This window comes from Strix aluco, chromosome 19 (assembly GCF_031877795.1).
Source record: "Strix aluco isolate bStrAlu1 chromosome 19, bStrAlu1.hap1, whole genome shotgun sequence".
NCBI lineage: Eukaryota > Metazoa > Chordata > Aves > Strigiformes > Strigidae > Strix > Strix aluco.
This window is the reverse complement of record NC_133949.1, coordinates 14,538,451-14,565,855: the sequence shown is the minus strand read 5'-3', so window position 1 is coordinate 14,565,855 and position 27,405 is coordinate 14,538,451. Positions and strand designations below refer to the sequence as shown.

Below are 27,405 nucleotides of genomic sequence, written 5' to 3'. Positions count from 1 at the left end.
CCTAGCTTTTCTTGCACTAGAATTTAAGACAGCTTTAAAATAACCCTCAAACGCCAATAGCATCCAACACATATGGCTATGGAGATAACCTATAAAATGCAAGCATTTAAATTTTACCACATCTATACAAGAGAAGCAGACAAAAATTCTGCTCAAAAAGACTAAATACCACAAGCTAAAAGCCTTGGCACTCAGTGAAGAAGGGCAAGAGGCTTTTTTTCTGAAAAAAAACAAAACAAAAGCCCAAAGCTGCATGTTAAACAAACATCCTGTGCTTCTCCACTACCTCCCACACAGAATTTCTGAACTATTGACAGACAGTAACGACAAGCCACAAAATACTTTCCTGGTACCTCGCACAGCCCAAATTCTGCACATGCACAGAACATCACACCCCATCACACCCCCAGTACCCAACTAAACGCGCACACAAACAACAACAGACCTCCAAAACAGAGACCTGTGCCTTTGTCTGAGAGCTTCTCACTTCACATCTCTTCCCTCTCACTCGCTGGCACATACGCAGAATGGCCACCCATGAGCCTGGGAGCTTATCATCCTTCCTGACCCCAGATCGTACCAAAAGCTCTCCACATCATAGGATCATTACAACAAAATTTACAAAAAAGGGTCTGATTCATTCATTTGTTTTAGTTGTGAGAAAAGTCTTCATTAATGTCAACAGGCTTTGGCTCAGTCCCAAAAAGAGTTGAATAGATTCTTCATTAGATCAGAGAGGAAAGGTGGAATTTGGGGACACCTGCATCCACATCCATTTAAATCAAATTCAACTCTGCGTGAATTGACAAGCACAATGTTTTTTGTATTCATAAAGTGTCTAGACTAATACAATTCAATTAAAATGAACTACCAGTTTTAAGTGGGCTAGATCTGATCACAATAATTTACACTCAGGCTTGAAACCCAGTTCTGCTGTCACACATTTGCGCAGGCTCCCAGTAAAATCTTCAAAGCAAGAATATATTTAAGTCCATGATCTTGCCTAGCACCAATTAATCCTGTAACTGCTCTATGCCTCTGGAAACTGTGTAATCTGCCTGTGCCTCAGTTCCTCCCCCACTCCCCTGTGACACCTACCCTGCTCTGTATTAATGCGTTATCATCTCCAGATGGACATATGGACACATTTTAGTTTTAAAAGCGATCCACGAATTAGAGATGGTAACAAAATTATGAGTGAATTATTTGCAGCTGATTCCTGCAGGCTTCTCTGAAAAATCCCCAGCCGGCGTCAATAAAGCACATTTCATCTGACAGCTTTTCTCTAACCAGGTGAGTAAAATGACAACCAGGTGAGCGGAGGGGCAAGGCAGAGGGTGAGTTGGAGCATGGGCACAACCCCAGAGGAGGACGCCTTGCCGGACACATTCTCGCTCCCAGGAAGTGGAACAGGTTCTCTGGTACCTAAAGCGGACTTGATCTTATCCAAAGTTAGTCAAAGCTTAATCCGCTTCTTTGATGTGGCTTACCTGGATGTTGCATAGAATGTAATTTTTTAATTTTTTTTTTTTTTTAAAGCTCAGGAATTAGAGTGACAGAACTCAGAAAAAAATCCTCTAATAAAAGACACTGAGAACGTACAAACGAACATACACTAAGTAGATACTATACAGAATCTTTCCCTCTGTCTTGAGTCCCTTTTCAGCGAAATATTACAGAACTAACCCAGAAGAAAATAAAGATATTCATTGTGGAGCATTCATACAGAAACATTTAATATGCAAGAATGTAAAACCAGAAAACACATGGCGTCTTTGGAGGTCTCCTGCTGGCAATGAATGTAAGTGGGATTCTTAATCACATCCTTAAGAGGCCTTGTCCACAAATGTGCTGTTTAGTCACAAGCCACAGATATTTGTCACGGGAGCAGTTAACCAGCCTGGCGTACCAAGAGCCCAACTCAGGCAATTATTATAAAGGTCCACGCAGCTCCAGGTGGAAGCACACTCCTTTACCAGCACACTTGCTACAAATGCACCTATTTCCATCCCAGAAACAGACATTTCTGGGTCAAAGTGTTTGGACTGGACAGCACATTTTAGAAAAGTAAGTATCTTCATTTCCCAGAAGGCACTAAACACTCGGCCTTGTGCAGTCCCAGGCAAGTTCTGCAAAGTTTTCAAGTGCTCCTTTTACCTCTGCTTTTCAATAAAACATAATTAAATAGCAACCATTGGGTAGCTGCACCTGAGACATACAACACCTTAAGGGAATAACTAATCAATGTGTAATATAAGTTATCCAGCAACTGACTCTGAGTTGAAGAAACTGGTTACAGTAAAATTATGAATAGTGAGTTGCTTCCTGCAAACTCTTCATGCAGTTCACACTCATTTCCCTTGTTCCATCTTTCCACGTCTGTCTTTTGAAGAAAGTCTCTTCACAGCACCCCATTTAAAACACAGATTGAAGGGTGTAAAAGGTGCACATGCTCTAATATTCTGCAGTCCAAACTCAGCCTGGAGAAGGAAAGGCAGGACTGGGAACCACCGTGCAGGCAGCAACTGCCATTTCCCATTTCAAGGTGTAACTGCACCCCTAGAGCAGCCACAAAGCAGCACCCTGCGAAACACCACGCAGGCTGTGAGGAGCACTGCTGGCAGAGTACAAGAAAGGACCGGTCTCTGTAGCTGTATTTAACTTATTCCCAAGAGGCAAAACACACTGTCCTACTGTCCTGGGGCCCCAGCGCGGCGCACTCGGAGCGAAGGGAGTCACGCGTTGCAGCACGGCCCATCTGTGCTAACCGCAGCGCTCTGCAACGCCCCGTCTCTGATACAAACTCACCTCTGTGTGAATGAGCCCAACGCAACAATTGTTCTGGAGGGATTTCAAAGGGGATACTATAGAAATGTCGTACAATGGAGGAAACACCTCCCGGACTACACGGAGTACAGGAATTGCATTCTGCGCATGGACGCAACGCCACTAGCTCATGGCCACAGAGAGTGTCCATGGATGAATCATCTAGAGCAACATCACAGCCATCAGGAAAATTAGGTAGAGTTGACTAGAAAATACAAATTAAAGTTCAAACATCACTGTGAGTTGAGAAAAGATGCACAAATTTCAGCAGAATTTAAAAAGCTGTATACAATTTTGTGTCTGTTAGCAGCAGAGAAAGCACTGTGCTGAAAAGTTCAGGCCGCTGCTAGGCAGAGCTCACTGCTGCTGCTCCACTAGAACATGAAGAACCCGGGCAGGGCTGGGGATAACGGCCTTGTGAGCACGTGGAGAATTTAATTTGATTTTTTTAATCTGATTCACTTTACGCAGGTTTATTTTCTTATTGATCACAAACCTTTGTATAACTTCTCCACAGCTCTACAAAGTATAAGTATCAGTTAATATTTGTTGTCCCCATTTTTGATCCCTCAGTGACAAAATCCATTCCTACAGACGCTGCATGTCTACCTTTTACCAAAACCAGTATTTTCTCCATTTCTTCAAAGCAACTTATCTTGAGCTTATGCTGAAGAATAGAAAGTGGGATTCCGGTATTTTCTCTTAATCCACTGACAGAGGGAGTCAAAGCAAAAAAACGCTACAGAAATTCAGCCAGTAGTTTACATTTCAGGGACCTACTGAACTCTTGGAAGGTGAAAGCAGATATATATGAAAACATACAACTACACCTCCCTTTACAGCCTTGCAATTTCCATCAGCATCCTGCCTTCTGCAAGAGCCTCACCTGGGTTTCTGCATGTTTTTAACCGCTCACATCGCCAACTACAAACTGAAAATAACCCATTATACTATTTAAAAGCTAGAATCCCCAGCTTTTTTTGTGGAGCATAAAGTACTAGTCACTGAAACATTCCCAGCTTAGTACTTTTAACCAGAATTATAAAGAGAAAGTAATTAAAATAGCAACAAAAGAGCTGCATGACCATATTGGGAAGCTCAGCTACCCAGGGCACATACAACAGCTTCCAGCCTTTGGTGATTGAGAGAGATAATTTCTTAAAGCTCTTATTGCCCCCTGCCCCCTCAATTAGCTGTGTTTTTTTTGCCAATGAATCAAAATTTAACATAACAAGCCCCAAACCTATGAACTGTTTAATTCCTGACACTGGATGTGGCTTCACTAATGTCGCTTCCATCTTTTTTGGCTCTTTCTTGCCCTTGAGGTAATTTTTGGTGACATTAGCATGAGATCCACTTCTAACCTTCCTCCTCCTTGAAAACATACATAGAAATATGAATGGCAGGCATGCAATCTGTGCAGAGACACAGCACAGAAACTTGCACCTTGCACTCTTTTTCTATGTAAATAATGCAAGGATCCTGCGGGAACATGCCAGGGATTGGAATTTTTAATTAATGGGTCTCTTTAATGTGCAAATCAGGAGCAGATTGCAAATTCTGACTTGCATTGATTATGAAAAACATTAATTGAACGTGCAAGACCCCAAACAGAGGCAACATCTCAAGCCCTGGACTGGAAGATATGGTGCAAGAGAATACAAATGTATCTTGGAGAAACAGACCACTCCAGGCAGCAGCACCTCACAAACGTAAGCTGTGGGAGTTCACGTGTGCAGTGCATTAAACGTTAAACATTTGCACTGCATCCCGAGCGCAGCCACTGTGATTTCAGGATTAAAAGCCACTCAGACTTTCTCCGTGGATGCAAAACAGGAATAAACACGAGCTCCATGACCACAGTTTGTTCTCCAATTTGTATGTAAAAAGGGTGACAGAAAAAAAAATCTGGAATATAATTAAAGATTAAAAAAAAAAGAAAGAAAAAGTAAGACAGTGCAAACAAAGCAATGCTGTCTCTTTAAACAGAAATTCATCCTATATAAATTATGGCCATAAACTTTTCCTGCAGTGCAGCCTAATTAATTCTTGTTCTATACACAAAGGGAAATGCTGGGTGACAAATGGGTGTGAAGCCTGAAAGCTGCCAGGTCTGCAAAACATTTTCTACTTCAATTTATAAGCAATTTTGCAGTAAATCATCCACCAGAACCTGAGATCTCAGGAATCCAAGACTGTCCAAAGCATGTTGTATTTTTTTTTAATACTTCATAAAAGATTACAAAAATAATAAATTAAACTTGAGATTTTGCAACCTCCAATCTCAAAATTTGGAAAACAAGCATGACCTTACCATTTTCACTCAGATTTGGCTTTAAAACTGCGAATGTATAGAGCATTGCTGTCTACTCTTTAACACAATTATACTCAAACCCCGAGGGAATTTCACTACCACCATGGGCTGCACAGAGGGTTGTCACAAGTGGGAGATACCAAAGAGGCAAATATACAAAGGACCACTTTCCATTTCAAAAAATTCATCCTCCCTGTGAGCACAGAGCAGAAATTTCATGAGCAACGGAAGGCCTTGGGGTAAATCACCACAAGCATTCTGGGGCAGCTTTCAAAGAGATGTGAGGGACTTGTCCAGGGCGTCAGAGGGCTGGTGCTGAGACCCTCTGGGCCCTCCTGCCTTCAGCAGGCTGCAGTGTGCACCAAGAGTCTGGATTTTTGGCACCAACTGCTTTGTGCGACTTGGACACCAAATCATTTCCTCCTATTCAATGAAGATGATGAAAGCATGCCAAATTTATTCTGTGGATTTGGAAAGAAGTGCAGAGCCTTCCCTGAAAGGAGAGTATCATCCAGTCCAAAACAGTGTCAATGTCATGATTATCCCAACTGCTGTCCAAGACTGAAGTGCATCACGTACAATGAAATCACCTCAACATTCAGTATTTACAAAGTCCTGTCTTCCACTCATCTTTAAACTTACTCACGCCCAGTTCTTCTCATTTTTCCTCTCTGGGGAATGGGATCCTACCCACAAGCTGGTAACACAACTGGGGTGAGAACTCAGGAGTTCAGAAATGTTTACCCAGCCCACTACATCACTGTTCAGAATCAAGTAAAAAAGTTTACTTTTCTAGAAGCCACTAAACCACTTGATCAGCTAAAAATCAGGAGTTTTATTGAAAGCTGATTTATAATAAGTGAGATTTTTTTTCCTCCCCTCATAAATCAAGGTGCATCAATTCATGAAAGTACTTTATATTAGCATGCCTATTTTCAGGAAGGACTTAGTTTCACCTCCTGAACGGACAGGCCACAGCCCTGTTATCCAGGCAGAAGCTCCGTGAGCAAAGATGTAACACAGCTCAGACTGCCAATGGGGTAAAGCTCCAGCTCTTGATCAGACACAAATCCCTCTCCCAGGGCCCAACACAGCAAAGTGAGAGAGAAATGGGTCTTTGCCACGTAACACCAGCTACACCTCTAGTCTTTCATAAGATCTTAATGTAAAGTTTACTCCTTATTTCATGCTTGGCATTTTGCAATTTCTGGAAAGAGCATCTTTGCAGGGCAGTGAAAGGTAGTTGCACTGGACAATACTGTAGCTCATGGTAAATGACTATTTACTATAACCTACTTTACTGTACAATTACAGATTGTATCTTAAAAAAATAGAAATAAAAAAAGGAATATAAATTTGGTCCCTTAGAGAACACCAGAAAACACTAAACAAGTGTAGTAATAGCAGAATGTTCCTAAATTCATTACTTCCCATCTGTCAGTCTGAGCACCTCCTCTGCTAACTTTGGCCAGGTCACTCCAGCTTTATTTTCTTGCTGTCTTCATAGACGAGCTAGAGAACACAAACCCAAGCTCTCAGGAACATCAGAGTATGCTCCTGTAACTGTCCTGCCCAGATTATAGGAAGAGGGTGTGGAGGGAATCACTGAGCAGTTATTAACAGTGGGTTTTCCTTTAGTGTTCTGGACAACTGAAAGATTAGCCTCCCTGCTGTACTGTGTACAGTATTATACTCCGTGGTCTTGGATGTATTTTGCTTATGGGAAATATCAAAATGTCAACCATTGTTTCTGTTAAAGGTCTTTAATGATATTGCATTTTAGACCTGTAATGAAACATGGTGCTCGGTGCAGTTTGTAATGCATCTCATTAAATACATTAATAACATGTATTTCACAGAAAGGTCAGCTTAGTATTGTTGGGAGTTCGCCTTTTTTTTTTCCTTAATCACTTCATTTAAAGCAGCGGAGCTAACTTGAAAATATAAAGTATCTCACCTGCTGGAACTCCAGATAAGCTGATTAGCTACCATGTTCAGACCAGGCATAAGCCATAAGATGACAGTGAAAATTTGGTGTGGGGGCAAGATTCAGGGTCAAGTTCAATGACGGTGAAAGTTCCTAATCCAGTTTTAAGCTGACTTGTGCCAGCCCAGGACACAACTTCTCCACACGCAGGTATCACCAGAGCACATACAAACCAGCACATCATGTGGCCGAACGGCCACGGCAAACCCGGCGGTTCAACTGCTCTCACTGCCGTTAGCACGGACGGCTGGAGACACCACTGCCGTGTTTCCACTGACTGCTTCATCACCTAAGGGACCCTCCAGGGCTGCTCACCTACGGAGCTCAAACGTTCTGGAAAGTGAGCAGTATCTTAAGACTGGGGAAGAAGAAATAGAAGTGAAAGGGATAACCAACCTGGCAAGCTTTAAAATGTGACTGGGCTTATCTTTATTATTCAAAAATCACTGGAAGAATGTCCTGTGAAGTTCACTAATTTCTGATTAGAGGGATAAGAAAAAAGAACAATCTGTGTATAAACATTGTCATCTGTATGGTTTCTGACAGAAAACAACAAACATCTCAGGGAGAAATGGACACCAACTGATACTTGCAGTAGTTCGTATTTATCCTCAAGGATAACACACCAGACATTTTATCTCCCTGTGCATTTACCTTAAGGCCAGTAAAAAGGGTGTCCAATCCTCACATACTGAAGTTGAGTACTTTGCACTTATCCACTGGAGCGTGCACACTGTATTTGCCATCTTGGAGAATCTACTACAAATCTCATCAGAGCAGTATCGTTAACAGTGATCTCAAGAAATAAACAGATGAAGCAGCTCCAAGCTCTAAAGATATTTGCTGTTGCCTTAACAGCACAGGCCCTCCCCTTTGTGCTACATTACTCCTGGTTACGGCAAACCTTTGCATTCACTGACCCAGCACAAAACTGGTACCAGAAGGCATCTCTGGACAAAGAGGCATCCCAACTCTGCACCAAACAGCAATAACCAAAGCAACTGTTTCTAAGATACAGCATGAAACTTAAATTTGATAAGCAAACTTCAATCCCCACATGAACTAGAAACAGCAGCAGGACCTGAGCTGCGGCTTACCAACGTTACGTGAGGACAGGCCACCAGCTGAGATCACCTGGGCTTAGACAGACATGCGGGAGAGGAGACATTTTCTTTGTCTGAGGTAGGAAACAGGTTTCAGTTTCTGTTTGCACAGTACCTAATGATTAAGGCCATACAAACCAACAGCTAATCCTACACACAGATGCAACTCCAAGCCCTCACTTTCCCATTAACACTTCCCCACATGGGCAAAACATACTGGCTACAGCACAGCCTACCCAAAGTAAAAATATTGAAGAATTCTTACAGTTCTGGACAGCGCTGTCAAATTCTTGTCCACCTTCCTTTCTGAAGATTGGGTAAGCATCCGGCTGTGGAAGTCGGTTGACTGTTACAAGTGCCTTCTGCATCTTGATTCTCCCTTCCAACAGTTGATCCCACAATGCTTCATAACAAAGAGAAAATAAAACAATTACTTAGCAAGCCAAAGCCCTTGCTCCTTGTGAAGGAGCTGTTGACTTAACCGCACCAGCCCTCCCCTTTGTGCTACATGGCTGCTGGTCGGGACAAATCTTTTGCATGCACTGACCCAGCACAAAATTTGTACCACAGAGTGTCTCTGGACAAAGCAGCATCCCAGCCTATGATCCTGACTGCAATTCTGTGATCCACAAAACAAGTCATCCCTTCACTTTACTGTTTAAAAAGACATTCTGCAAATGGAGGTCTGATAGTTTCATAGGACAGATAGGAAGAAATTGCATTTGGCATTACATTTTGGAAAGAAACAGCAGTGGTATCACCATTGCTGCACGGCTCTACCGTGGGAAGTCCCCATCCCCACCAACACTACAAGTATATTCAATAATGGCTCAATTAAGCCAGTGGATAAATACGCTTCATAACACGAGATTTCGTAGCAGCAGTGACACCAGCTTGCATAGCAGATTTGGCAGAACATTTGCAAATCACCAGGGCTGCTGTAGCACGCACGTGCAGTATGCTAACAGCATGTTAACGTGCTGAAATGGTTCCTAACATGGCTGGTTTCTACAGTGTCAGCAAGGTGGAAATCTGGTCAAAATACAAAGCAAACATGCACAAACCTAACTGGTTCTTCACAGCTATTCCTTTTTCTACTTCTTCAGTCTCTTGTCTTTTTGAGAATGTCATCATCCCCCCATCATCTTCGCTGTCTTTGGTTTCCTTTATATTGTCATGGGTTTCACTCCCACATTCCTCCTCATCACTTCCTTCTTCCATGCTGGCATCATCATCGTCACCATCATCTTCCCTCTCACTGCTTCCTACATCGTCCATCCCCTCTGTAAATTTCTCAAAGTCTGTGATGTTCTGGAAACTGAACTTTGGTGCCTTGGCCTTGACAGACAGATCTGTCTCTTCATCGTCTTCCAAGTCATCCTCCTGGTCACTGCCAGCACTGCTGGGCTTCTCCTTTGTTTCTCTGCCTAAGCTCTCAGTCTCGTCTGAATCTTCACTGCCGCTGTACCACTCCTCTAATGCTTCTTCAGCTAATAATTAAAAGAGAAAAAAGTTATTTACTCACCAGAAAAATGTGCCACTTTGCAGTGTGCATCATCAATAGCTACAGGTTTGGGCTGTTTGAGCTCCAAACTCCATTTCATCTGTGTATGAAGTTACTCTGCTTTGGCTAAATAATGGAAACACAAGGCCAAATCCACAAAAAGTTCTCAGCTCACATTTTCTGCAGCCATGGTTAGATCCATGGCTCAGCTTTCCCAGGAAACAATGACATGATAAGCAAACAAGGTGGTCAGAATGTGCTATATGCATTTTTAAAATAAGAATCTGTATATACTTGCTGTCCCTGAGATATACTGGCCTAAAAAAGAGAGCTGTTTCTTTTCCTCCACACAACATGCAGTCAGTGCACTGAACCTCACCTCACACTTAGTCATGCTCTTCCCTCAATCTGTAGAAGTGACCTCCTCTCTGGGATTTCCCCTTCCCAAAAAATATGGCCTGAATTTCAGGAAGATGTCCAACTTAACTGGATCTGTTTACTGCCCTGTAACAGCCCTGAAGTTTGTCATCTCAGTTCAGATGGCACTAGCTCAGTTAACATGCTAACATCACATTTTGAGCGGTCTAGTGAAAAGGAGAAAGAAAGGAGATTTCTTACCAGACCCTTCTTCAGACAGAGCATCTCCCCAGAGTTCTTCTTGCAGAGCTTTGCGAGATGTAGCTTTTCCACTGTACCTTTTATCAACTTCCAAGAGAGAGGCTGAAGCTTTTTTTCGTATATCGCCAACAGGGAAAATGTCATCTGCAGTTTCATCCTCAAATTTGTCAATCACTTTAGCAACCGTAGCTGTGGGGAAGAAGAAGAAGGGAGGGATGTCTAAACTGAACTGAATTTCAGACTGGAAGAACTAGTTGCAGGAAGGGGCCATGGGAAACTCCTCATGCTCTACAAACAAAAATACACTGCAAAGGTGAGCGGGATGGCGACATGGCCTCACGTAAGAGTCTGGCTTTTAGGCTTTGAGAGGGAGCAAGGCTCTTCCTGCCTGGTGAAGGAAAGCCAGTACACTAATTTTCTGCAAAGGGGGAAAAGGTTGCTGAGGAATCAAAGGTGGAGAAAAAACCTCAGAGCTGGGTTTAGTGTAGATCAGTACCAGTCCTGCCTAGGAACTACTAAGTAATACCTAAGGTCTGGCAGAATAGAGAAGAGCTCCAAGGGTATTTTTCAGAAAACATCCTGTGACTTCTCTGCAGCCAGAGGTGTTCTCCCAGCTGCCAGGTTAACCTCTGCAGGAAGAAGGGAGCTGTAACATGAACTGACCAATGCCAACTCCCCCCTCAATACTCTGGACTTCTCCATATACAGGTTTGGTACCACAGGGCTCACTGCAATGCAGAGATCAGTGTTTCTTAACAAATTCCAGAAAGATCCTGTTGAACTATTATTTTTGAATGAACACTGCCTACATCCACACTTTCTTCCCTGCCTCTTCTTTATTTTAGAGAACCCCCACAAAACACTAGACAAAAGAAGCCTACCCAAGCCCTAACACAGATCATGAGGGTCTCACAAGAAGCGTAGTCCTCTGGGTGGAGGGCTCAGTAAAGCTGGAATCCCTTCACTCACTTCATGATGAAATGAGGAAAACTGCAATTCAGATGCACTTTGCCCTCCTGCTATATATATGAGCCACATAAATGCGTCAACATTTCACAATGGCTAAACAAAGAAAATCATTTCACTATGGTTGTTACTCTCTTTCATACCCATCTTCTCCAGGACACTGAACGGAGCAGTTCAGCAAAGAGAACACATCATACCACACTCCCTCCCTATTTTCATTCATGTGCAAGACACCCTGTATGCAAAATTACAGGGTTAGCTTTGTTCAACCAATTGAGTGATCCAACTGGCTGAACATCGCTAAGTGCTCTTTTAATGTGTGTTTGGAAATGTTAATGCCTCACACACAGTGTTTACTTGAGGCAGGGGGGAAGCAAAAAAAATCTGCTGCTCATAACCAAAGCAACAACATTAGGTCTAAATATAGTCACTCCAGCTACAAGAGGATGGCAAGATGCTCGGCACCAAGGAACGACTGGGCAAGAGGGGCAGATGCAGATTGAGCTGCAGCACTCTACAGATCTTCCAGCATTCTCAGCCTTGGCACCACTAAAGTATGAAGTCTGAAATGAAATAATGATTACTAAAACGGGAAAACACCTCTGCTGACTACATCTGTTTCCTCAATGGTTACTAAGATGCTGCTTACAAGATACTACTGCTCTCACATCACTGTACAGAAGAACCGGGCTAGCTGGCACAACGTTTACCGTGACTGGTGCCTAGTACGTCCGAAAGCCAACTGCGATCGGTGGGTGACGGTTAAGTCGCTATCTCAAGAGGTGAGTGCAGGAACAGCATGCCAGACGTGCCCTACAGACCAATCCTGCCCTACGGCTTAGCTGGTCTACTGGCCAGTGGGGAGACCCTGCTCTGCAGAGGGTAGGTCAAGGCAACGGCAGGCACCAGCCTGGAAACTTAGAAGATGACACCGCCACCCACATGTCATGGGGAAGGGGAGGAATGCCTCCCAAATCACCATTAAGGCAAAAAAGAGCTTGATAAAAATACAAATTGATAATTGGTCCCTGGTAAGCATCAAACAAGACCTGCACAGCACACTGCGGCCTGCTCTGAGCACCGGAGAGGGGTGTCACCAGCCACCGCGCCCGCCGAGCCCCCTCCCCGCCCCCACAGCCACGCTTCACGGCCAGAGGAAGCAGTTCTGCCCCGACGCTGCGCTTTTATGGCTCTTTTTTCTGGAGATTTCCAGCCGGATCCACTTCCCAGCGTGGCTCCAACCTGTGGCGGGGCCTGCACCGGGCCAGCCCCGGCCGGGCCGCCATGAGGTAACTTCAGTCCCGGACACCGAGGTAACCCCGCTCCTGGAGGCAACGCCGGCCCCTGAGGCAACCCCGCTCCTGAGGTAACCCCGGCCCCCGAGGCAACGCCGGCCCCTGAGGTGACCCCGCTCCTGAGGTAACGCCGGCCCCTGAGGCGCGGCGGGCTGAGCACCGCTCGCTGAGGGGCCGCCCAGGGCTGAGGGCACAGCGGGGAGAACCGACCTCCGCCCGCGGCTGGGGGAGACCGAGGAGCCCAGCGGGGCTGAGGGCGCCCAGGCCTGGGCCGAGCCTCCCCCGCGGAGGCGGCGGCCCACTGCGACACCACGTGCGGCCGGTCCAGCAGCGCCCGGCCCTCCCCATCCCGCCCCCGCCAGCCGCGGGTATTAAACCCTCCTCCCGACCCTCCCTCACCTTCCTCCGCGTCGTCCTCGGGGTCGCGGAAGCTGGGCCGGGGGTTGAGCAGCTCCTCCAGCTGCCGCGCTAAGGGCGCCGCCATCTTCTCGCGGGAGGGCGGGAAGGAGGCAGAGGGCGGGGCCGCGGGGCGGAGCGGGGCGGGGGCGTGCCCTGGGGCGGGGCCAGCGGAGCCGTGGGCCGGGCCGGGTCCTAGTGCCCGCCCGTCGGGGCGAGTGCCGGTGGCCGGACCCGCAGCCGGGGCGAGCAGTCGCCGCGGGGCGAGGGGAGCCGGCCCAGCGCGTCTCGGGGCTTCGCGAGTGTCCGCCCTTTGTCCGGGGTGCGTCCGGGCTGAGGTGCGCCGGGTGCGCGGCCGGGAATAATAGAAATGGAAATAGCCCCAGCGATCCAGGCAGGCCGAGCCGGGCAGGGCTGCCTGTCCCGGTCCCCCCATCGTTACCGGGGCCATAAGGACAATTGTTATATCGGGGTTGTGAGAACTGGAGTTTGCCCTGTGCCCTGAAGCTGAGCAGCACTGGGATAACAGCGGCATAAAAGCAAAAGTCCTATTATACAACGCAAAATATTACAACTATTTATTTAAGTCGCTATTGCACTTTTTTAGCACCACTAGCTGCTCAGAACTGAATTAATTCTGTTCTTGTCCTGTCTGTTAAACGTTTTGTGGCCTCTGTTGAAGCCAGGGTCCCTCTGACAGCAGAGCTGAAAGGTGGGTTCTCTGATTAGACCCCAGTCCTTGCACACAGATAGATTTACACCAGGTGGATCCTTACACCAGATTTACACCAACCTCAGTGAATCCATACCAGCACCAAAGCTCCTGGGGTGCTTTTGCCCAACTCTGGCCTAGAAGCAGCAGCAAAGCAATGCCGAAGTGACCTGCTGCCAGCGTTAACAAAACCCGGCTCTTTCGGGTTTGCCCGCTGACAGCATCTCCGGGGTGCTTTTGGGGTGAGGTGGCCCCAAAACACAAGGTTAGACCTGGGATTGGGGAATGGCAGTACCAGTTGGCACATATTTTGTTACAAGGGAGCAGGGACCCAAACCAGCATCTCAAATCTGAGTTGCAGAGGTAGGTCTGGACTTCAGACCCCGCAGTGAACAGGTATAGGGATCAGGATTTGGGCTTTTCACAATGAGCAGCTTCAGGAGGTCAGGATTTGGGCTTTCCACAAGCAGCACTGAGATTTTGCAAGGTGCAAACTTGAGCTGGGTACCCGGCTCGAGCCCTAGCTCGGAGACAAATTGCGTAGGCTGCTTGCTCATCCCCTTCTTGTCAACATAAGACTCTTCCCCACTCCTTATCTGCTTTTAAATGCTATAAAAATTAATCCAGCCATGCTTTTTAATGAGAAGGCAGGAAGGTGCGGACCAGGCGGCAGCGCTGGGCCGGGATCCGGCTGCATTCCCCCCAGCAGTGTTCAGTGCAGGCAATTCTCCTACAGAGGGCAGAGGAATATCATTAATTACTATTTTCCTCCAGCAGCCGCGGCGGTTTGCTGCTACCCACCAACTTCGGATGGGGGCTTGGGGGTCCTGAGAGGCAATGACTGGGAAAAACCCAACCATCTCACACCCCCTTCCCAGAGACCCTGTGACTCTGCCTATAAAACTGCGTGACATTGTGTACTGTGAAGACGATACACAGTTCCATTTCTATAAAAACTGCTGTTTACTGAAAATGCACATTTTCATTGCAAACAAAGCCCTTGGATTTTATGCTGTTGAGTATTTCAATCCTATTTCAACTTTATTTTGTAGTTTGTATTTATTTTATCATGGCATGATTGACAGCTATAATGCTCTGTATTATATATTACGTGGGTTTGCCATTGCTCCAGCTATGTAAGATTAAGCACTGCTATTCTTTTTTTTTTTTTTACTAAGACATGGTTTTATAAAATGGGAAACTTATAAAATAGGAGATGTGTACAGTATGTCTTCCCTGGCTTTGCTTCTGTTTTTTTTTTTTTCATTTGAGTTTGTAGGTATTTTGTTTCCAGAGTAAAAGATGCCATTATAAACCAAGGGAGGAGCCTGGAGAAATAAATCTATAGAGGATTAAGTAGCAGAAACAAGCGCTTAACCTGAACAGTTACTTAGGAGTAACCAACCACTCACCTAACCAGAGAACTAGTGCCAAGATGCCCCTGCATTACAGCATTTTCAAATGTATGCACCCATTCAGAGTGAAAAAGGGTTGTTCTCTAACCTACGAAATAATAAATAGCCCTGTTAATAAAGGGAGAGAGGCTTTTAGTGATAGTTAAATAAAACATACCCAATATAATTACTAAAAACCACGGTGAGTTGGAGTAAAAAATGGGCTTCTTGGAGTCGACAGCGTTTTTGCCACTCAAGCCAGTGAGATCAGGATTTCACCCACCGAGACTAATGGGACAATTGTTCAGTATAAATCCCCGACCCAGCAATGCATTAAAATCCACGTATGTACAACTGCAAACTTGCGGGGTTCTGTCAGAGCTTATAGACCTGTTTCTTTCCCGTCCTGCATCCGTCACTTACACCTGTGCAAAACAAACGTGAAGGGGGAAAAGCACCCGACGCTCAGACGTGTGCGTGGCTCACGCCTTCCCCTGCGTGGGGGTGCGGGGAGAAGGGGGGAGCCCCCCGCACGCTGGGACTTGCTCAGGTTACCTCAGCTCCACTGACCAGCCCTCAAACGGCTGCAGGAGCTGTTCATTCACAATTTTTGATAAGGAGATTCACAGTATAAACCAACATCAAACGGAAAATGCAGCGCATGAAAGACGTGGATTGCTAAAATATTTCACCAACAGAGTCTCCTCCTTTGCTGTTTATTCTCGCTCTTTCGCCTTTCACTTAGCAGGGTAATTAAATCAGACGCTCAGGCTCGGTTTTAATTTCTGGTTCACGTGCCCTCAAACCACGCTGCCGCGGTTTGGACTCATAATCATGCGGGGGAATATTTGTACAAAAATGATATCAGTACATTTTAATTTAAGACGGTCATGAAAGCCTGTTTATGCATCACGGTATGTTCTGTAAAACCCTCTGCCTGTTTATAAACTATAAGCAGAAGCCATCAAACTCACTGACATAATTTCTTTGGCATTTTTCCTCTTAATTTTACTTTTTATTTACATGCTTATTTGCTAAAATGGAAAGAACACCCTAAACACAGAGCAGATAAACAAGTGAATTTTGAATAGTCTGTGCTACAAAAAAGCACTTTTAATTTCTCACACTCAGCTTCTTTTGCTCCCGTGTATTTGTGGAGCTTGTCATCTTTTAGGAAATTGTCAGATTAGATGGTAGCTTTGGCAGTGAAAGACCGTATCATCCTTGTGTGTCTGTAGAATTACGGGTTATTAATACAAATCCATTTTTCAGAGCATTTCTTTACTTAAATATATAAATAAACGTGTCAGAAACGTAAAGCCATTCAGACACCGCCACCGAGGAATTCGCTGCTCGCCTGCGCAACCCGCGTTCAGCAGCGCCCGGCGCTCGGTGAGCGGCGCGGTGGGAGCGAGGTGGGCTGCAGGCACCCATCTGCGACGGGATTCCCATGGAGATCCACGGGAATTACACGCGCCACAGTCGCGTCTACTGAATTTAATTGAATTGCATTATCAACGGCAGAATTTGACCCATATACCGAGGACTGCGTGCTGTCCAAAAATAGCTACAAGCCGGAGCTGAGCTTATCTTTCCAACACTTTGGCTAGCAAATGTAATTTCCCAAACCAACCTTTTTCATTTCAGTCATACTATTTCATTTTAAGATTTTCTTTTTAAATCAGCAACACAATTTGTCAGTGAAAAAGAGAGAAGAGAAAAAAATTGGGGAGAAGCAGGAAGGAGCACACATAAAACCTATCCACTAAAACAAATTACATAACTGGAAATTTAGATTATGTACATAAAAAAAACATACTCCTTATAAATATTTATTACTATTTTTCTTCTGTGTTTTTATTTACTTGAGTATTTCTGATATTCCTAACCCATCACTCATTCAAAAAGCACAATTGTTTTAAAGATCTAATCAACCCTTAATGGTTCTTACATCTACAAATATAATGAAATAGTGTGTCTGGATAGATGCACAGCCTAAAGATGCTTCCAGCGGATAAGAATGTTAAAGGCCACCCAGAGACAATTTAAAAACCAGAAGAAAACCTCTTTTCTTTTTAGACGGAGCAAAAAATCTATTTTTCATCCACACAAAAAATCTCCCCGTGCAAACCCCCCCGTGCGCACTCCCCCGTCGCAGGAACGCCAGCACACAGCTATTCTCGAGAGGCAAAGCACGACCACGCAAGGCAGCGTTTGCCGTCAGCGTCGCTCCCGGCAGTTCACCGCAGCACCTCGGCCTGCGCCTCGCCCCAGCTCGGTAGGAGTCGGGGGGGGATTCTCCAGCTCACGTTTACAGGCTGCGCCGCGCGACGCTTCTCGCACCATATAGAGACCTCTCAACAAAATCCCACTAGACCTGTCCTGCAAACTCCGGCTTCCTCGATTAGCAGAGCTAAGGGTTTCATTCCAAGCCACGTGAGACAGAGACCGTCAGCCTCTTTAAAGGTTCAGATTCTGCAGGAAGCAAGCTCGTATTAAAACCAATCAGGAAAAAAAATCTCATTCTTAGGGTTGCCAAAAATGCTCTCTGAACAGTGCACCAAATGTCCTCAGAATGGAGCTATTCCTGAATTTGAAGACAGCCTGTAACAGAAGACTTGGGAGAGACCAGTTGTGCCCCTCGTCCCCACGGAGGATCACACAGAGGGCCGAGGGGATTCTCCGAGAACCGGACCACGATACACACAGTAAAACCAGCGACGTGCCTCACATTCAGCGATCCCACGCGCAAATGGTGAAAACACTGCAGGAAAATCAGTCACCCTAAGAGCACCCTCACCACTCCAGTTCCAGCAATCCCAAGTACCGAGATTTAGTGATTTGAGGTCAGCTAACTGTAAGGCCACATAGACTCTTCAATTTCTGCATTACAATTCTGCATTTAATGAATGAAAAACTCTCCAGACAACAACAATCTCCACTTTCTAAGTGTGACCCCATGCTCTACAGCTAAAAGCACCACAAATACTATTGAAAAAGAAGCAGCAGATAGCAATCCCAGAAGGATTTGTAATCAAAATATACTTTTAATGATCCCATTAAGCTCATCCATAACTTCATGGCCATTTTGTTGGCATGAGGAAATGCTGAGCACCCCAGTGCCATGGCAGACACGAAGAAAAGACCTTCCAGAACCCGCTCCAGCATCACAATTCCCTGTTGCCAGCTCAACAGCGTCGGCAGCATTTAAGGATATGTATCAGTTGCTTAATCTTAATATATGTGAATTTATCTACTAGGGTTAGTAACAGAAAGGGAGACTGCAAATGCTTACATTTAATATTGTAAGACCACGCAAAGCTTAAATACAATGCTCTTGCTCAGGGAAAAAATCCAGACTATGGCAAAAGGAATCATTCCTGAGAGGACACTGCAACATCTGCTGCTTCCTAGGATGGCAAAACTATGTAAATCACCACCGGTATTTTAAAATTATATTTATTTATAGATTTGTATCATGTACCCATCGCTCAGCACCTGGGTACACATACACTTATTAAAATAATACACATAATTTGTCTACAAATTGTAATTTAAGTACATTCTTACTCCTGGGATGCAGATCTTTATAAATCCCTACTGTTCCCCAAGCAAAGGCCTGAGTAAATAGATCCCAGCAGTGACTGGAGACGAAGGGAAAGGGCAGAGAGGGGCATCGCACAGTGACGGCGCGGGGGGACACGACGCGCAACCGGTTTGGGCCGAAAGAGGCTGGAATGTCAAAACAATGGCAAAAGAGGTTTGGATGCTGGAAACTCACGGCATTTTAAAGACACTTCGATTAGCCTCAAAAATATCTCCTTCATATAGATTAGCTCAATATGAATAATACTTACAACATTTGCCTCGCACCTTTTTCCTAGCAAACGGTAAATGGTCTGACACGGGGGTTTTGCGCAAGTCTTCTGTCTGGCGCGTTTAAGCACGGGGCCTCCCTCGTCCGTGCCGGGAGGGCGCGTACCGCTCGCCCTGGCTAACGCCGCGGACGCCGTCCCCAGCGGGGTGAGCAGACATGGGCCTGCGCGGGGTCTCACGTCACCGGGCTGCGCCTTCTGCCGGGACACGGCTACAAGGTGAAGGTCACCGAAACCAGCAGCGGTCAAGGAAGGAAAGATCAAAAAGAGAGCAATTATTTCGAAAAACGCTTTTGAAATGACATGGCACATCCGTATAGTCGCGTGTTGCGTGTCCGTGTTCCTGCAGTTAAGAAAATGAATACGCACATGTAAAATCCACTCAAGCAGCACATATTTTTCGAGACCCTTCTCCCGCAGACCTCTTTTCACCCAAGTAATGCTACTGAAGTCAATGGAAATGCTCTTGTAAACAAGGACTTACAAGAACCCAACGTGACAATGATTTCAAAAGGAGTTTTGACTGTGCAATTGTTGCTGGATTAGGGTCTTCAGAAACACCGAGCTCGCTCTGAAGAGCCCAGAATTCAAATCTGCAAAGTGCTGGGGCCTCCAGAGCAGATCCCGGGAAGCACTGAAGGACACGCTCAGCCTTAAGCCTGGGAATGGCTCCTGGGCTCCCCCCCCGAAGACGGGCCAAACCCCTGCGGAAGGGATGGGAGCTTCAAAAAATACAGGCTCTCCTCCCTCCCTTTTATAAGCCACTGACCTAAACTGAACCGTACCACATCGCCGCCTAAATTAACAGGGAATAAACTTATACAAATACCTCGTTACCAAAAAAAAAAAAAGAAAAAGAAAGAAAAAACAACAACCCCCCCCCACTTGGCAGACAAGTTTTCTACAAAATAAGCCTATTTGGTGAAATTCTCATTTAAAATAATTGATTCAACCATAAACCAACAGCATAGACCAGAAGCGCAAACAGCAGCATTTATCAATAGCACTTGCCCAGATAAGTAAAAGTTTGTAATAAATAGATCACCCATTACTGTGCTTATATAAATGCAAAACAGAGCAACAAAACATAGCAACAATACAAAAGACAAATAAATGAGTTAGACACGGAGTCCATGAGTTTAAGAAGTCTCCCCTGTATTTAATAAAGCATGATTTTTTTTTTTTTAGAAACACTAACAGATCCCTTGCAGATAGTTTTTTATCTTTATATTATTATATAAGACATTTTGTGTTTAAAGTGAACTATTGCTTCATCTAGGCGGCCCCTCTGCTGGGCATAGAAACTAGATTGTGAACAAAATAAAAAATCACCATTGGAAATTACAAATCATACAACTTTAAAGCATTTTGATATCCCCCCCCGCCCTTAGTCCAAAGAGATAAATAATTGAATCGCGGGGAATGTAGAAGTCTGTGTTTTAGCGTAAATTTCTGTGTCTACATAAAATAAAAAAGAAGCCAGCCAGAGTCACGATTAGCTGAGAGACGAAGGAAAATATGCAATTATCATTCATCCCGGTCTATTAGCTCAGCAGGTGGAAAACATTGAAACCAGCAACTGCTCAGAACCGAACCTAATTCTTTGCTTCTAACACAGGTCAAAGTCCTCTCGGAATCAGTGAGACTTTTGCTTTTGAAGAACTGAGTATTTGGGATTCTGCAATCATTTATAATTAAAACATTAAATCTGTCATTTCACACAGTTCCAGAGGTTTTTTTGTTTCATTTTTCTCCAAGAAAATGAGTATGTATCTAGTGCAAAGCAAAATATTCTCCCCTGCTGCCCTTCAGAGAACTTCACATATACCAAACGCTATTAAACAATTGACTTTGTATCAGCTCTATGAAAGGATTAAAATTACTTTCACAACATCAAGGTTATGCTGTGTTCAAAACCATCCAATTAGAAAAAAAAAAAATTACCTTTGGAGAATAAATTTATCTAAAACCGGACCAATTAAAAACTGTACCTTTGCAAGCTTTTTACATTTACAGTACATTTTTGTTTATGCATAAAATAAGCATTTTGAATATGTTTTCTCCTAGCGTAGACCAAGAACAGGTTAATATATTTAACAATTTGATTGGTTTCCAATTTGAAATTTAACGTACAGCGTCAGGTATTATTTGTGCTTCAACAACTGAGCCTGCAGATGGAAGGAAAGGCTGGAGCTGCCACTGACTGCTATCTGCATCAACACCAGGGTTTCGACTTCTACCACAGCAAAAGAGCTATACAGGATTATCAGCAGAGTGGATCATTCTCAGGGCTATTTTACTCAAGAGAATCCATTTAAAACTGCTTAAAACATCAAATGAAACACAAGTTATCTAAACATCAGATTTTCTAATTTTATTAAAAACGCACAAATTTTATCCAACATGTTTTCTTTCATACAGTGAATGGTCTAATATGCACTGGAGGTCACACAAGCTTAGGTTTATTAGAACAATAAAAGACATATGAGAAATTTAATATATAAAGAAAAAAGTAGCAGCTGTTGACTGCATATTTGACCATAAAATTTAAATATTTTGGACTTTTATTTTAAAGACACAAAAATAAAACCTGTGTGGGTCTATATTAGTCATATTAACAATTCCATGAATGTTCAACAGGACTAAAAATTAGCAAAGATGTTTTTGTTTTTTTTTTTTTTTTAACCTTGTAACACTTTTTAAACACCTTCTCGGGTTGCTGGTGCAAAGCACCTTACAGTATTTGTGCTATATATTTACTTTATTTGGCAACTGTCTGGGTTTCGTGGGGTTTTTTTCTTTGCCTTCTGTAAACAACACCTTTTACAAACTAGCACAGTGAACCACAAGCCCTGCAATCTGTTATAACATCTACAGAAAAGAAAATGAACTATTTTGGTTGGTTGCTCAAAATATTTTGCTTTTGAACAAGAGGTTCTAAAACAGGATTTATTAGTAAAACATTGAACTCCTGAATTTAACATTAGACGTAAACAGTTGACTGTTTTTAGTTCAATAGAGTCTTTTTGTTTAGCTTTTCTCTCTCTGTGAAGGTAGAATACTTTTTGTTTGTTTGTCTGTTTTCAAGTCATTTTCGTTAGAGGTCTGGGTGGTGACCTTTGCTATGATGAGGAGGTTTTGTACGTGTAGCTTTGTGAAGGTAGAAGAGTTGGTGCTGAGGGCTTAACATTTAGTATTTGCTATTTTGGAAAACAAAACAAAAACAGAGGAAAAAGAAAGTTGTCCCACCTGATAGTCAGCAGGCTGAAATGGCTGAAGCTAAAAAGAGTTTCTTGCTGTCGAACTTTCTGAGAGACAAAAATTAACAAACAAATTCATAATGCCAGAACCATCCTTAACCGGGAACGCTAGAGTTCTTGAAGCTTTTTTCCCCCTTTTCTTTGACCTTTCCTTCATTCAATTATTAATTTTTTAAATGAGAAGTTTCTAAGGATTGTGGCTCTTAGGATGACATCCAACAGGGTAATCAAACTTACGCCATCCTACGGTATGGCAGCACTTTACTGTACAGCTTCACCAGTTTCTTTGTCAATGGTACAAAAAAAGTCCCCTTGCTTGTTTGATACAACCATAACATGGAGATTGTCCTGGTCTAGAGCAAAGCTTGCCTTGGAGCGATTTGGATTCAGTTCGTTCCCAAGGTAATATTGTCTTAGGGCAGGAGAGATGTTATATTTATTCATTTCTGTACACCGTAACAATAAGCAGACTAGATGATCATCACTTACTTAGACCCCGTTTGTTTTAAAGCTACCACACAGCCGCTTCATTCATTTCTGGTGGATGTGACAAGTGATTGCCATAGTTAGCACCACCGTTGACGGATATTGAAGAAAATGGAGGACTGGGGCCAAAAACTTCCGCGGACATGGAGTGCAAGGACCCGGGCAGGTTGGGTTCGGGGCTGGGCGAGTCTCCTGGGGGGTGCGACATGATGTCAGTGAAGCGCTGAGCCTCACTGGAGGGGTGATGTCCGGGCAGGGGGTGGTCCATGGCCCCCAGCGGGGTGCCTGATGGCCCCGAGGAGGGCACGAAGGGGAGATCCACGGGGGTCTGAGCTTGAGACGAGGGAGGTCCTTGCGGAAAGAAATCGTAATTGCTTCCAGGGCCGTAATACTCGCTCTGATAATCTGGTGGAGAAGGAGAGAACAGCGGGAGGGTAACACGCAGGCAGAGGAACCGCGCGGAAAAGACACGAGGATGCGCTTTATAACGGCGGTGCTGCCGCCGGCCCCCAAATGTCACCCGGGGCTCGCCGAACCCACGGGGAAACGCGCTGACGGGCTCCGTCCGGTCCCCGGGGACCCCCCGCCTTCAGCAGAGCCCCCCCCCCCGCCACCCCCGGCCCCGGTCAGCGGAGGGGGCACCGAAATGAACCGTCCCGCTCTGCCGCGGGTCCCGCCGGCAGCGCGGCGACAGCAGCCCCCGTGGAATTGCCCTCCCCAAGGGGCGAGGAAACCTGCGGGGCTGCTCGCCCGCCTCCCCCGGGGAGGGTCGGGGGTATCGTGGGCGGGCAGGTGGGGTGTGTGGGGGTGTGGGTGGCCCCGCCGCATCCCCGGGGGTTGGGATGGCGGGTGCGGGGCAGGCTGGGGGGTGGCGTTACCCACCTCCGTAGAAGGAGAAGGGCCCGTTGGGGATGAGCTCCCCCGGCTCCAGGCGGTCCACCAGCGGCCGCATCCTGCGTGGGCTGCGGAAGAAGGCGTGTCGGCGGGCGCCCAGCGCGCTCAGCTGCTTCATCCGCCGCTCCTTGGAGCGCCGGTTCTGGAACCAGACCTGGGCGGGCAGCGGGAGAGGCGCCGGTCACGGGAGCCGCCGTCCCGGGTGTCCCGTTCCACGGACCCGCCGACGCCCCGCGCCTCCCCCACGGACAATCCATCCCCCCCCACACACACTCTTCGGTGCTGCGCGTTTCCCCGGTGTCTTTTTTTTTTTTTTTTTTTTTTTGCGGCGGGGGGAGGCTCCGAGCCGGGGTCCCCCCCGAGCCGCGCTCCTCCTCGTTTCAAACGGGGCCGAACCCACGCGTGACGGCGGCCCCGCGGCTCGCCGGCTGCAGGTCAAGAATGATTGAGTTAATTCTTATTACCCTGACAAGATTAGTCCTAATTACCCTCACACTGAGACTCTCCAATCTAACCTCGTCTTTAATGGTCCTTTAACCCCCCATTACCCCCAGCGCTGCGGGTTTATAAACCTTTTAATAATTCCAGCGCATTGTCATTCTTATTTATCCATTAACCCCTCACATTTATGGTTATTAATTTCGATACTGTTTGCAGCTTCTTTAGGACTTTCGAAAAGAAACCCGCAGCTCTGCCCCTGCCATGGGGAGGGGTGGGGGGGCTGCCCTGATAATAACGATTTAAAACGATGGCGGGGCTCCCCCCGGCCCCGCAGCGCGGGGGCTACCAGACGCCGGTCCCTCCTCGCCAGGGCAGCCCCCGGGGCCCGGGGCGGCGGGGGGAGGGGGGGGTGGCGGTACCTGGATGACCCGCATGTTGAGGCCGGTCTCCTGCGCCAGCTGCTCCCTGATGTGCCGGGTGGGTTTGGGGGTGGCCGCGAAGGCGGCTTTCAGAGTCTCTAGCTGTTTGGCTTTGATGGTGGTGCGGGGTCCCCGCCGCTTGGCCCCCAGGTTCTGGTCGTCGTTTTCGTTGCTGCCCGTCTCCTTGTCGGACACGTTAGCGCTTTCCGAGTCCTTGGCGTCGTCCTGGGAAGGGTCTTGGGAGTCGGGGGACAGGCTGGGGTCACTGCCGGTGGTGGCTGCGGGAAAGGAAACGGGGTCACGGTCAGGCTCGGGGCGGCCGCGGGGGACGGGCCGCGGTACGACCAGAGGAGAGGGGGAAAGAAAGGAGAGGAGGAAAGGAGAGAGAGGGGGAAAGGAAGAAGAGAGGGAAAGGAGGGAAAGGGGGAAAGGCGAGAGAAGAGAAAAACAGAGGAGAAAAGGTGAGGAGAAGGGAAAGGAGAGGAGAAGGGAAAGGAGAAAAGGAGAGGAGAGGAGAAGGGAGAGAAGGAAAGGAGAGGAGGAGAGAAAAGGAGAGGAGAAAAGGAGAAGATAAAAGGAGAGAGGAGAAGGGAGAGGGGAAGGGAAAGCACTGGCTCTCACCCCACAGAGAAGCGGGGACTGAGCACATCACCCCGGCCGCGCTCCCTCACCTGAATGCAGGCTGTTTTCTTTGGCAGTATTGCTGTTATTTAGGTAATCTTCTTTGCAGACAAACTTGTTTTCGTCTATGATGTAGAGCTCCTCGCCGGTGGAGAGTTGCTTGTTACACATCATACACGTAAAACAGTTCAAGTGGAACACTTTGCTCCGCGCCCTGCGGACCAGGTCGCTGGGGGAGATGCCCTGGGCACAGCCCGCGCACTTGGTCCCGAAACACCTGCGGGGAGAGGCCCGGCAGCGGCTCAGCAGCGCCCGCCCGAGCCGCGGGGCCCCCCCCGCGCCGCGGAGCCCCCTCCCGAGCCGCCCGCAGCCCGGCCCCGACGGGCGAGCGCACCGCGGCCCCGCGCCCTCCACCGCGGCCTTTGGGCGGCTGCCCCGCTCGGCCGTGCGGGGGGAAAGGCGATCAAATAAAGCACTGCTCCGCAGCCCTCGAAGAAGCGAATGCCTGGAATTATTATCTTTTTAAAAGAAAATATTAAAAAATGTAAAAAATTAAAATAAAAAAAAATTGGCCCGATCCGGGCAGGGGAGGACGGAGGGCTGAGGGATTAATTAAACACCAGGGCTGCGTTGTCCAGGGTTTCCCCTCTGCGCCCTGACACGCTGATTAACGACGCTCTAATACACATTAAGCAGAAATTCTTCTCTGTTATTAATTGGCCCGGAGGAGCTGCCGACCCCGGCCCCGCACCGGCGCCCGCTGCCCCCCGCGCTCCGCTCCGCCGGGGCCGCCCGCAGCCGGGCCGGTCTTCGCTGAGATTACCGGGGCAATAACTACAAAGAAATTTATCCCGACGCCACTGCGGGCCGGGCCCGGTCGCCTCTTCCCCTCCCCACCAACCCCCCGGTGGCGGGGCGGGGGGGGGCTGGGGGTCCGGTCGCTGCCCTCCACAGCGGCCTCGGCTCGGTTTGACGGGAGGCGCTGGGCCCGCGGAGCGCTGCGCTCGGGGCCGCGGAAAGCCCCGCCGGGAAGGTGTCACCCCCCGCCCCGCAGCACCGGGCCCGGCCCGCACCCCCCCGCCCGCTCCGCCGGTCGATAGTTTCGAGGGAACTTTGGGGCAGGGGAGCTCGGCCGGGCCCCGACGGGGCACCCCGGGGGGGTCACCTGCAGAAAGACCACCGGCGGCGGGGGGGGAGGGAAAAGGCGTTTGTGGGTCACACGGAACAACAGAGGAAAAGGAAAAAAAAAGGGAAAAAGGAAGATGAAAAATGGATGTCAAGGAGCTACGGCTCCAGGCAGGGGGGGGGTGCGGTACTTACCGAAAGAAGTCGTTTTTGCAGTAAAGCTTGCCTTCTCGCGAAAAGCATTTCTCTGTCAAATTGCATTTACATTCACAGCACTGAACACACTTCACATGCCAAGCCCTGTCCAGTACATTCAACAAAAACCGGTCCAAGATTGGCCTTTTGCAGCCCGCACAGTGAACCATTGTCTTTGGTTATTTCTGAGAGTGGGGGGTATTGGTTTCCCAGATGTCAAGCAAAAAAAAAAAAAAAAAAAACCAACAAAAAAATTTTTTAAAAGACGACAACAACACCGGCGTAAGTTTGCTCTTTTTTGTTTTGTTTTGTTTTAAAAGCCTTGGAGAAGTGAAGGAAGAGAAAAAGAAAGGGAAGAAGAAAAATCTTCGTTCGAGTGTCCTAGGAGGGATACACAGGAGAAACCACCCACTGCCCGAGGAGACCAGCGCTTCGACACAACCGCAGAATCCCGGCCGCTACCAACCACGACAGCAACAATGATAATAGTGACAATAAAACAACAACGACTATAAAGATCGGCGCTCATAAAAATTAAAAAAAAAAACAACAAAAAAACCCCAACAAAAACGCCAAAAAGCGAGCGTGATGAGTTTTTCTCAGGTCTGAGGTAGAGCAGTCAGGAGTCAAAGTGCTTTTCCCAAGGAGAAATCAAAGGAGGAAAAAAAAATAAAAATAAAAATAAATATATAACAAAACGAGACATGGAGACCCGACAGCGGTCAGAAGGGCTTTGCCTGCTGCCGCGGCGACATGGCCCTACGCGCCGCGGAGCGGGCCGCCGTCCTTACGCGGGGGTGGGGGGGTGGGGGGGGGGCGGGGAGGGGAGGGGGGGTGGGGAAGACGCTCCGCAGCTCCTCGCTCCGTCCCCTCGCTCCTCTCTGCTCTTGCCCTCGACGTCTCGGCGGGACCGTCGCGCCCGGCTCCTACCTACCCCCGCGCAGCGCCCTGCGCGCTACCCGCGGCGGCCGCGT

The 27,405-nt window shown here is 47.0% G+C and overlaps 2 protein-coding genes across 9 annotated transcripts in view; both read right to left on the bottom strand.

The window, feature by feature from the left end:
- Nucleotides 1–13,108, bottom strand: part of AATF (apoptosis antagonizing transcription factor) — a 59,936-nt gene extending 46,828 nt beyond the window's left edge. For all 8 annotated transcript variants that reach the window (XR_012625774.1, XR_012625771.1, XR_012625770.1 and 5 more), the window contains exons 1-4: nucleotides 13,013–13,108; nucleotides 10,353–10,541; nucleotides 9,295–9,720; nucleotides 8,496–8,633 (exon numbers count right to left, since the gene is read on the bottom strand). Coding sequence is in view for 2 of the 8 variants with exons in the window: in XM_074845430.1 (XP_074701531.1) it covers nucleotides 8,496–8,633; nucleotides 9,295–9,720; nucleotides 10,353–10,541; nucleotides 13,013–13,097 (838 nt within the window). In the remaining 6 variants the exon portion in view is untranslated. The remainder of the gene's footprint in view (nucleotides 1–8,495; nucleotides 8,634–9,294; nucleotides 9,721–10,352; nucleotides 10,542–13,012) is intronic.
- A 7,016-nt stretch (nucleotides 13,109–20,124) lies between these two features.
- LHX1 (LIM homeobox 1) lies at nucleotides 20,125–27,219 on the bottom strand. The gene is made up of 5 exons (XM_074845326.1): nucleotides 26,432–27,219; nucleotides 25,162–25,388; nucleotides 24,491–24,768; nucleotides 23,619–23,784; nucleotides 20,125–23,141 (listed from the first exon to the last, which is right to left on the bottom strand). Exons 1-5 carry the CDS (start codon nucleotides 26,599–26,601, stop codon nucleotides 22,762–22,764), a joined length of 1,221 nt encoding a protein of 406 aa, XP_074701427.1. The 5' UTR covers nucleotides 26,602–27,219; the 3' UTR covers nucleotides 20,125–22,761.
- Between the last annotated feature and the right edge of the window lie 186 nt (nucleotides 27,220–27,405).

Coding starts and splice junctions, on each gene's coding strand:
- LHX1 (XM_074845326.1), bottom strand. CDS start 26,601: ATGGTTCACTGTGCGGGCTGCAAAAGGCCAATCTTGGACCGGTTTTTG. Junction 25,389..26,431: donor TGCAAAAACGACTTCTTTCG/GTAAGTACCGCA, acceptor CTCTCCCCGCAG/GTGTTTCGGGACCAAGTGCG. Junction 23,142..23,618: donor GCCCTTCTCCTTCTACGGAG/GTGGGTAACGCC, acceptor CTTCTCCACCAG/ATTATCAGAGCGAGTATTAC.